At 43.6% G+C, this 11,437-nt stretch overlaps 1 protein-coding gene across 1 annotated transcript; it reads left to right on the forward strand.

Annotated features, from left to right (window-relative positions):
* Positions 1-3,375: 3,375 nt before the first annotated feature.
* FAM89A (family with sequence similarity 89 member A) lies at positions 3,376-9,874 on the forward strand. Its single transcript, XM_075495850.1, has 2 exons — positions 3,376-3,764; positions 7,858-9,874. Exons 1-2 carry the CDS (start codon positions 3,513-3,515, stop codon positions 8,014-8,016), a joined length of 411 nt encoding a protein of 136 aa, XP_075351965.1. The 5' UTR covers positions 3,376-3,512; the 3' UTR covers positions 8,017-9,874.
* Positions 9,875-11,437: the final 1,563 nt, after the last annotated feature.

Raw genomic sequence — 11,437 nt, forward strand, 5'->3', positions numbered from 1 at the left:
GCATCAGAGACCATAGCTAAGGGGCATTGCTTTGGAACAGGGTCTGTGCAAGGACAAGGACAGGAACTGGTGAAAAACCAGCAACAAGGGCAAGAGGAACAGGCTGGGAGAGCAAGTGGCACACACAAGGGTTTATAACCACAAGAATACATTTCATCAAGAACTTTAAACTGGAGCCTGGATCCCCAAATCTCCATATTTCTGTGTTTCTAGCAGTTAGTTCTGAACCCCACAGACAAAGGCTGAGGTGTCCTTCTTGGGTATCTACGTGGTAGCAGACCTATAAAAAAGGTAACCAGGGAACAGTGTGATCTCTGTTCCTCCACATCAGTGATAAAAACCATAGGCCTCATGAGAAACAGAGTATGTTCAGGCACTCTGACTACAGGAGCAAATGGAAGAGTAAAGCATGCGTCACTAATTATTAATTTGTCTTCCATATGCCCAGTTGTGATATCTGGATCCTGACCCGTCCTTGACAAGGAATCCTGACTGCAAGTTAACCCAATGAGAGACATCTTGCAAACGCAAAAAGGACTTTAAAAAGGCCAATGGCACTGACAGATGAGCTCTGGTGCATCTTGTTTGGCAAGTTTTAAGCTATCACTGCTGCACAGTGGACAAAATGTGACATTAGCCACATCACTGCAAAATCTGGCGTCTTACTTTAAATCTCTAATGAAGGTAGCTTTAAGCAAAGGTGCTGCTCTGCGCAGGGTAGCTTGAAGCAGAGGCACACGTTCTTCTGTCAGTTCTGTCGGGCGGAAAATCATCCCTAGGAATCACAAACCAGGCACTCAAAATTAGTAGACGTTTTTTACCATGACCTACCTTTAGCTCCCTGTGTCCTGGTTCCAGTTTTGGATAACACACCACCTTCTGTCACAGAGTTGTCATAAAGAAGAATCATTAACATTTGTAGATAAGTCAGTTATTAGAGGGAAAAGCATCATAGAAAAGGCTGTAGGAAACAGTCTTAATATATCAATTCAAGATACACTATAATGCATATAGATCACCACATTTGGAAAGAGGAATGTTAGTAAATGATGTACAAATTTTATACAGGCATTGTGTATCCTCCTAATGAATGAGGAAAGGAAAAAACATCACATATGAATATGTAAATTAAAAATATACCATAATGCATTTGTGTAAGGAAATAGTATGGGACACCTCTCTTCTGGCACTTCCTAATTCTTTATGACATAACTACATGTATTTTTACTGTGGGGTTTTTTAGGTAACGACCTCAGCAAAGGACAGTTTAGACAAGTAACATGTTTCTGTAGTTCAATTCTAGGAACAAAGAAAGACTGAGAGTTTTATACAGCTAACGAAAGCTTACTCCATAACCAAAAGACATAACTGCAAAAGACTCCAGCTTCCAGTATCACCACGTTTTAACTAGGTCAGACTAAATAAAGCAGTAGATTTAGATTTTAAAGGATAGTTATGAATTTAATATGAATGAAGGCTAGATAAGGTTGCCAACTGAGAGAAGGCTCACTGAGAACCCAAAAAGTAATTTTTTTTTATTTTTCAGATGACAAAGTTGAGCAGTAAACCAGCATAAAGATTCTTGCAATAGTAAAGATATGGCAACAAGGTGCCTAAAGGACCCAAGTGTGAAGAAAATGCACTTAGAATCTAATGAGATCAGGCAAGCTGAAAAAAATAATTAAGATAAGCTGGTCTAGATAAAATAAGAATAGTCACAAGCTTTTCCAAATAGCTGTCATCTGGAAAAAAAAAGGGGGGGCATGGGATGGAAGGAGAAAAAATAAATGTGTTCACTAATAAGCAGGAAGATTAATACAGTGCCTACATCCTTAGCAAACGAAATCAGTATTTTTGCTGTCAGGCACCCTTGGCCTGGAAGCACAAGGGGCTTGTTGACACTTTTAATCTACAACAGGGATGGTTTTAAATGCCTTTAGTTTCATAAAAGCTGTCAGCAATATTTTAGTTTTCACAATCGACCTGGGCAGAAGTGGCATCATGACAAACAGGGGAAAAAGATATCTTCTTGATTCCAATGTACAAAACACTAAAAAGCACATCAGGTCGTCTGAAAAATCAATCCCTATAGTAGCATGTAAACATGAATAAAGATTGGCAAAAGCTTCCTCTGCTGTAAGTGTTTTTAAAACAATTGTCACAGAGTCTGATAACATTTAAACCATGAAAAAGCCACGCGAGTCTGGGAACAAAACTGAAAATAACGTAGAGGCTTAACTCAAAATCACTGTACCTGGTTATTTCTTGAAGAGAAAACCCCATAAACAAAGCAGGGCTGTGGCAATAGGACTGCACCTTTAAACAAACCTGGCTTTGCAATGGCAGCACATTCCCAGAACTCCAATTTTATACCCTGCTTCGATTTGGATTTTGAATGATCCAAAATCGCCGTAATTTATTCAAAAGACTCCAGAGGCACAAATATGTCAAGGAAAAAGGGGGAAAAAATAAAAGGCTCAGAAACGCACTTAAGAGTTGGCACCCTGAGGTTGTGTTCCTGTGATATGAGCACTGGGGCCGCACTGGCAGTTTCAGGGATTCCCGTGCCGCATCCCCCTGCCCAAAACCACCCTGTCCTGCAGTGTGGCACCTTTTCCACCAGCCTCTCACGAAAGCGCATGGGTATTACTGTAAGCCAGAGCAATAAACTGCTCTGTGAATAAACGTGGAATTAAAACAAATTTATTTTTTGTAATAAAAATAAAAACGCTGTCTCTCGGATTGAGAGATGTGATTCACAGAGCAAATACACCGAAGTTTGTTTAGTTGCAATGCTTGGGGATAAAGACTTCCGATACAAAGCCTGGCTGTGAGGATGTGAGGGGCAACACCTCGATGGGAAGGGGAGAGCACTTTCGTGTTATCAGGTGACTGAGATAACACCATCGCCACAGAAGAACCGGCTACCCTACGCCTATAGCATTTAATCAGCTTTCACGCTGGCTTTCACTGCATTTCATCCCCCCTAACCTCGTCGCGGTACCCCCGGCCCGAGCCCGGAGGCTCAGCCGCGTCCCCGCTGCGGCCTTCCGCCTCTCCCCGCCCCAGAGCAAGGCGGCTGCCGCGGGGGTGTTTCTGCGGAGCACAGGCCCGCCGGCCCTGCCGGCCCCGGCCCGAGCCCCCAGGCTGAGGCGGGAGGCAGGCCGGCAGGCAGCCGGGCCTTGCCCGAGGGGACGCGGGCCACCTCGCCGCACCTCGCCTCGCCTCAGACAAAGCCGCCGTGGTGTGGCGCGGCGCGGAGCGGAGCGGCGGCCGGGCCCGCCCCCGGCGCGTCCCGCACCCCCGAGCACCTGTGGCCCGGCCTCCCCGCCGCCGAGGGCCCCCGCCTTGCCTCCCTCCGCCAGCCCCCGCGCGGGCTCCTCCGCCCCCGCCCCGCCCCGCCCGCCCGCCGGGCCTCTCCCCCCCGCCCCGGCCCGTAGGCGGGGCGGGCTCCGGGCGGCGCCTCCCGCAGCGGGGCCGAGGCGGCTCTTTCCGTCGGTCGCCGCCGCAGCATGAGCGGGCCAGGGCTGCTGGGGCCCGGTGGCGGCGCGGGGCTGCCGCCGCTGCCCAAGAGCCTGAGCGGGCTGCTGAACTCCTCCTCCTCCGGCGGCGGCGGCCAGGGCGGGCGCTGGCGGGACCTGGAGCGGCTCTACGCGCAGAAGTCCCGCATCCAGGACGAGCTGAGCGGCGGCGGCCGGGGCTCGCCGCGGCCGCCCAAGCCTCCCAACCTGGACGCGGCGCTGGCCCTGCTCCGCAAGGAGATGGTGAGCGGGGCGGGGCGGGCCGGGCCCCATCGGGGGCGGCGGACGTGGCGAGGGGCGGCGGGGGGCGCTGCCGCCGCCGCCCAACGGCCTCCCCGGGGCCGGAAGGGCTCCCGGGTCCCGGCGGCGGCGGCGGAGCGGGCGGCCCGGGTGGGTGCGGGCCCGGGCCCGGGCCCGGGCCCGGGGTGGTGCAGCCCCACGTAACCCGCCCGGCTGCTGCGGGGTGCGGGTACCGTGAAACCCACCGGTAACGGCATCGAGGGAGAGTCAGGACCCCCGAGTCCACCAGCCTGCGTCTGTAGCGGTGGGGCTCCCCCATCTGCGGGCTGAGAGCCGTTTGACGAAGGCCTGGGTCGGTGGCATCCATTTGAACCTGACACCCATTTTCAAAGGCTGTCGTTAAAAAAAAAAAAAAGGCATCAGCACTGATTCATTCAGTTCAAGTGAAGTGCAATTAAACATAGTTTTCTTCAGGACTTTTGTTTTCATTCTGTAGCGCGGCGTTATTAGGGAAATTCCTCCAGGCGACCCGGCGCACCTTTTGCTTCAACACTAATTTGGGTGTTGGTGCTTTGCTGGTGCCAGCTGCAGTTGTAATGACTAATAATAACCTGAGTGTTGTGCACTTAGTATTCTGAAACATATAAAATCTGATATTGCTGAGAATCTGCCTGTTTTAAGGGTGTTTTTCTCGGGGTAAAAAAGGTGTTCTAGCACAAGAAACTCTGTTGAAAGACCTTTCTGTGGACTTAGAAGGACAACGTAGTGTGCTGAAATCTTAGCCTGCCACCAGTGTTTCAACAAGTAGCTCAAATAGAGTTTGAGATATTCTTAAAACTGTGTGTTAGAGTTGCCAGTTCGCATTGAAGCACAGGAAGCGCAAGTGGCTATCGACCGCTGGGACTTTTATCTCTAGTGCTCTAGGGGGAAACAGGGATATGATCTCAGTCCTCTTAATTCTTTCCAAAAAAGCAAAGATAACTCGTTACAAAACTCTAATCTCTTTTTCCTAATGGAAAATCAAATTAGATACTTGTTAAAGTCATTTGACAACTAGACTTCCCCTTTGATACTCTGTTACCCTTCATGATGATTTGATGAAACACTTCTGAAGAAAAGAATACTTCCCCTCTGAACACATTCAAGACTTTCAAGCAACAGTCTCCTCGGCTCCAGGTGTACTTTTTTGTGGCCTGTACAAATTAGAGAGAGTCTCGCGTACGAATAGGCTGCCTTTCATCAAGTAGGTAATAGCACTTTATATTGAACACACTCTCTTCCAGCAGTCAAAAATAGCATTTCTATTGAGTAACGAGCTTGCTTTAAATTTTCAGTAGTGAATGGGGGAGAAATGCATAGCAGCATCTTTTCCTGCATGATCGAGCAAGGTGCTATGTATAGAAGTTTTCAAAGATGAGAAAGTGATGGATTTAGATGCTTCGGAGAGGGAGGGATGAAAGGAGAGGTCGCTTCAGAACTGTGATCTTGAGGAAAAGAGTCGATTGCATGGGACTGTGCATTAGAGGTTGTCTTGTAGGTGCTATGATAAAACTGGAGTCAAATGCAGGTTGGCTGGGATTAAAAACTTTATGCTTGTGCTAGCAGACTTGGACATTTCTTCAAGCTTTTGCTACCTCGGGGATCATACTTGAAAGTCTTGAAGAGCTAGAGGCTGCATTTTTCTCAATAGACTTATTGTTCTTGTGTGATTGTTTGACACTAGTGGCAGCTACAGAAAAATAAGAATCTAAATGTAACTATTTGGTGTTAAGGCCTGCTAAGTTTATTCTGCTGAGCAATTTCTATCTTGGAGATTGCGCTTGGCGTAGAAGTGATCTTCACAGAAAGCGCTGAAGTGCTTTACAGAGCTGAAATGGGAGACCTGCTGGTGAAAATGCTCCCGCTTTCCCCAGAGATGAAGAACCGGTCGCCTGTCACCAGGTTGAGTTTTCTGGCTCAACTCGCTCCTAATTGCTCTTTGAACAGTTCTTCACCACAGTCTTGTCCTTCAGACATTTAGCTCTGATGCAAGTCTGCCTGGTGGGTCTCATGTTCACAGTCATAGCGTTAAGTCCAGCTTCAGAGCATCCTTTCTCACCTGAGGCGAGCAGTTTGTTTAGGTGGGGCAAGCCAAACTTTGTCGACTGCCACCTCCACAGGTTGATGTTCAGACTTTATTCTTGGGCAGGTAAACAGTCATTAGCTTAACAAGTCTGAAGAAATTACTTCAGCAGGGCTAGATGGAGGGCTGGATATGGTACAAATACCTCCCTTTTATTTTCCCTCCTGCAGTCTTGCTTGGTTGGTTGGGTTTTGGGTTTTTGTTTTACAAATTTTTGCAGAAGGAGATTTGCACAAGTGCTGGTTTCCTCTTAAAGAGGAGAGAGCAAGGCAGAGTAGCATATGTTTCTTGCGGAGTGCATGCTTAAACAACAAGGGGAGAGGAAGTTGTCTTGTTCCTTATAGAGGAAAATATAGGTGGGTAAGAAAAGCAGCACAGATCCGAGGTTGTGGAAAGGCTTGTCTGTAACCTTCCAGCTGCTAGTGCAGCGTTCCATGTCTTGTTCCATGTCTTGTCCTAAAGTCCTCATGTTCGGTCTGTACGGGACATCATGGCTTGGCTTCGTGACCTGACCAAGTAATTTGTGTTGGTCCTGAAAGACACCGTATCCTATTTTTCTGAGTTGGAATGGCGTTGTGGTGTGTGATGTTCCCCCCCCACCCCCCTTCCATCTTTAGAAAAAGGATCTGGTAGGATAGTTCAGCAATGCCAAAGGAAGACCTTCATGCTAGCCTCTTGTGGTTTTCTTGTGTGCTGAGTGTATCTGTTCTTAGAATTTAGACATGTAGGGAGAGATTTTTGAGGTAAGAGTTCTCATTCTGGGTAAAATGTAGCCTGGCGTTCAGGCTGCAGTAAAGGCTACTAACATTACTATTTTTTTTTTCCTCTGAACATGAGTTGTAGCAAAAACTTTTATTTGATGAAACTGAGGCTCACTAGGAGCTGCCTGTCATCTTAACACTTATTTGAAAATTAAGGCAGAAATGGCTGCTTCTTGAAAATGTTAAATTGGATAATGGTTTTAATTTACTGCAAGACAAAAGCTAGATTTAATTTGATCTGTCTTGGATAGGTGACAATATCAAATGAACTCTCCATTTTGTTGCTAGAGAGGGAAATTGCTTTGAGTTAAATGACTAGTTTTATTTTGCTTTGTGGTGCAACGTACTGGTTTTGTACCTGATATAAAGATGCAAGCTACAAGGTAACTTTTTTTAATGTTGCTCCAAATCTTTAATTATCTCTGGAACTACTATTTTAGAAGTTTGGGGACCAAAATATTAAGTGCTTAATTATAATTCAAGCCTATGCTTGAGTAGAAGTGAAAACATTCTGAAGATTTTTCAGGCTACAATGTATGTCTTTATCTCACTTCTGCTTTAGTTTTGCTGCCTTCAAGTAGCATGCTGTATTGTGCTAGGCATACCTAGCCTTGTCAGATGCCTACATACGTCGATACAGAAAAGAAAATTATAGTAGAAGATACTTAGCCGGGAAGTGAGAAACCAGCCAGAGCTCCATTTGCAAGTTTTAATCCAGGCCGCTTTAAACAAAAACAGAGAGCCTATGATACTATGTCAGACAAATGTGTGAAAGACACACAGTGTTACTGGAAAAGTATGTCTCTTGCATAATGAGGAATATAGAGTTTATGAGTTTATCTGTAGTGCTTCAGATATGAGTGAAGTGCTTACTGGAAGTTAAGCAGGGCGTTGTAATACTACAAAATCTTGAAGATTTTCTGTTTTCATGTTCTGCTATATCACATCACGTTCCTTGTTTTTTCCAGTTTATCCCACGGGGAATCTGTCACCTTAGAAAATGAATTATACTTCCATATTTCATAACTGTTCAAGGCAGAAAGAAGCTTGATCTTCTTGTTTAGCAACAAAAGCATTATTTATATATATATATATATATATATGTATGTATGTGTGTGTGTGTATATATATATATATATATATATAAAATTATACTGTCAGTAAAATCACAATTGTAATACTGTTTGTTTGTTTTGAATTCTTCCCCCCTCAGGTTGGCCTTCGGCAGCTAGATATGTCATTACTGTGTCAGCTGTACTCCCTGTATGAATCAATTCAAGAATACAAAGGTGCCTGCCAAGCTGACTCTAACGCAGACTGCTCGTATGCTCTGGAAAATGGTTTTTTTGATGAAGAGGAGGAATACTTCTAGAAGCAGGAAGATTCACCTCCAGGCTGACCGAGGTTCTTTTGTCCTTCTCTCCCTGTAACACACCTCAGCAAGAACGACTGGAATCTGTATGGATCTCCCTTCCTGAGGAGGAACACCCAGCTACCCCGAGTTGTGTTAAATTTACTTATTTTAACAGGCTGTCAGTACAAGTTACTCATGCAAATACCACTTGAGGGAAGTGCTGTACTCTAACTTTTGAAGAGTCCTCAAACATGCTTGACAGGAGTTTTCAATTTAATTTGCAAGGTGGGTGTTTTCAACTTACAAACGTTGGTAGCTTATAACTGGAATTTTAATCGTAGACAACAGCAGTGACTTCCTGAGTTGTAATAACTTCGTAAGGGGGGAGGGAAGCCTCCGCTGTGGTGTAAATAGCTATAGGTGATTTTTTTTTTTTTTTTTTGGTCAACGGTATTGATAAATGCATTTTGAACAGGCATCTGGATGCACACACATCCTCAGCTCTACTAAGCTAGTTCTGCTCTTATCAGCTGCATCCAGTTTTGTACTGGGTGGATTGTTTACACAGTTCAATTTTTTTTTTTTTCTCCTTAAACTAGTTTTGACTTTTCCTTATTCCTAGCTTACAAGCTGTACATGTGATAGTGAATGTTATCAGCAGGTTTTCTTCTGTTGATCTAATTCACTTTCTTGGTACTGCCACTTGGCATTAACTTTTATACTATGGTCTGGATTTCTCGCATCAACACAGCTCTTTGACCTGCTAAACTCTGTTCTGAAATGGTTTGCTTAGCTTTTACTGTACTGCATAGTAAAAGCACAGATTCAAACATAGTCTGTCTGCCACTATGTGGCTTGGAATAACATGAACTCTTGTGCAAGTGTTCTCGATCATATGAAGAATAAGGAAACCTCTCATATGACAAAATGGGACAAATTGCAATATTTTATACTGAGTGAACTTTGTTTCTGTAAGGTAGGCTACAGCTCTTTTTAAAAATGCAAAATAAGTATTTTGAGCACATACTTTGCATATGTTAAAACTTTTTATACTAACTTGTTCTTTGAAGTGTAACTTATTTTTGTTTCCAGAACTTACTAAAGCACTCAGTTAAGTTTTTATTATTTCATAGTGTGTACACGTAATGCTTAATCAGCTTGGAAAATGAGAGTTGCCAACTATCTGAGTCTTCACCCTTCTCTATTTTAAGTAAAATCAGCTCCCAACGCGATTTTCATTTCTTAACTTTAATTCTAAAGATTGCTGCAAAGCACAGTGCCTGAATCTTGACACAACCTAATAATTAAGGGCTTAAATCTCAAAGGGTTTTTGCATGGTTCATGTCTGGCATGCATACAGTTTACAGAAAGAATTGGAGATCACATCCTGGGGTAGCTCCTCTCTTAGTTTTTAGCAAAGGCTAGGATGTTGCAGTGATAAAAGTCAAGAGACTTCCAGGGTGGAGTTTTTGTGCATTCCCTCTAAAATAGGTTTATTTTAGTGGAATTTAAAGGCCACAAGAGTAAAGACTGTGCTGTAATTGTGTATGTGTACAAGTTCTTAATATAGTCTGTGGCAATGGTTGGATTTTTTTTCATGTTAATTCTGGTCTAATTACTTCACTTGCCCAAAACTAAAATGAATGATAAGGCAAACACAGATAATCCAAATGGCTACATCTATATTTAAAAAGTTGTGTATATATGTATGACTATATGTACATGCATATGTACACACAACTTTATGCTTTGACTTAAGAATGTATCAGCTTTGAATATAATTTGCTGTGCTTTTGGTATTTAGATGAGGCTTTTTCTAGTCTGTTGAAGTACTGCTATTTTCTTGCTCTTTCTGAAAAAATAAAAAGCATGATGTTCAGCATAACTCTTTAATGTTGTGTGTATTTTAATTTACCATTTCAGTGAATGCAAACCCTCCCCCTTTCCCAACCTCCCTCTAAAAAAAACTAGGACTATTCATCACCCCTGGATTGAAGCAAGCAATTTTTAAATTACAGCAGAAAAGGTTCTACCTGCCTATGTTTGGAATGGGAATTTCCTACTTCTCTGTCTTAATTGGATTTTACTTATTTGTGAATTCAACAGAGAAAATCCTGTCTCTACTAGAATTAACAATTCTGTTTTACAAATCCTTACACGGTGCCATTCATTAATAGTCCCACTGGTGAGAATGGACTTGAGAAAAATTCACAGTACTTTCTCTTACAGAAATTAAACTGAAAAAGTAAAATTATTTATGTTTCTAATTTTAATGCAGTATGCTTGTAAGTGGGGAAAGCGGAATGTTTGGCTGGTATTCGCTGTACCAAGAGAAGCATAAAAGTCTCAAGGCATCAGTCCACATCATCTGCACTGGAAAAAGGATGGATTATTAGGACTTGCTAAATTTTCAGCACCTTGTGCCTTTTAATAACACCTTCTTGCATGGGAGAGAAGTTATCGTCTGTATTCGTAAGGAAAATTCAAATGCTGTGAAGGCTGGATAGCTAGACAAAGGTTTTAAAAACAGTAAATTTGTTACTAAGTCAATAAGCAGTTGTTCCAGAGGCAGATTTCTCTGCCTGGTGTTTCAGTTGTGAGCTGTATCTCTTCACCACATCGTAACAGCATGAAGTAGGGAAATTGCTTTGCAAGAGAAGTGCTTGGTGGGAAAGTATAGTTTAAATACTGAGTAATTGTTACATGCAGCTTCAAGTCAGAGTTTGGTTGTGTGCATGACAGAACAAGCTGTGTTACTACAAAAGCTTGCTACCCTTGGTCCAAACCACATACCAACAATAATTCCCATTTTTATGCCGTAACCCCAATTTGAATTACACATAACCTTTTAAGGATACCTTTTAAGGGTGTAACGAAATAAACTCTTGAAAACTTCCCTACCTAGTGAATACAGCATAACTCTTTCAGTCCCACGCAGTGCCACCAGCTTAGCCAGGAACTGAGCAGGCGCAGGAAAAGGCGGGTTTTCAAGGAAAAAAGGACATTCGGGCTCCTGCTGCTCAGAGATGGAAAACTGTGAGTACAGCGGTTCAGAAGGCAATCTACCATGGGTAACTCTTCACTGGCCTTTCTCCAAAGGGCCTAGAAATGTGGTAAAGCGGTTAGAAATATGGAATTAATAGGTCTGTGCTAGCTATATTTGAAGATTTTTTTTTTTTTTTAACAACATACCATGCTCATTTTATTGCGATGACAACTGCAGAGTCGTACAGTTGTAATTACGTTACCATCCAGTCCCTTGGAAACGTTCTTAGTCTACAAAAAGAGAAGAGTCTGGAAGAAGTGCTCCACTCTGGAGAAAGCGGTTATCCTAACAAATGGGTGGCTGATGCCCTGGCAGCTATAACAGATGAGCATTCGGGTTCAGCTTTGGCTCCTGGTGAATTCACTGTCAGCCCTATTGATTTTAGTCAGGATG

This window comes from Mycteria americana, chromosome 3 (genome assembly GCF_035582795.1).
Source record: "Mycteria americana isolate JAX WOST 10 ecotype Jacksonville Zoo and Gardens chromosome 3, USCA_MyAme_1.0, whole genome shotgun sequence".
NCBI lineage: Eukaryota > Metazoa > Chordata > Aves > Ciconiiformes > Ciconiidae > Mycteria > Mycteria americana.

Coding starts and splice junctions, on each gene's coding strand:
- FAM89A (XM_075495850.1), top strand. CDS start 3,513: ATGAGCGGGCCAGGGCTGCTGGGGCCCGGTGGCGGCGCGGGGCTGCCG. Junction 3,765..7,857: donor CCCTGCTCCGCAAGGAGATG/GTGAGCGGGGCG, acceptor TTCCCCCCTCAG/GTTGGCCTTCGGCAGCTAGA.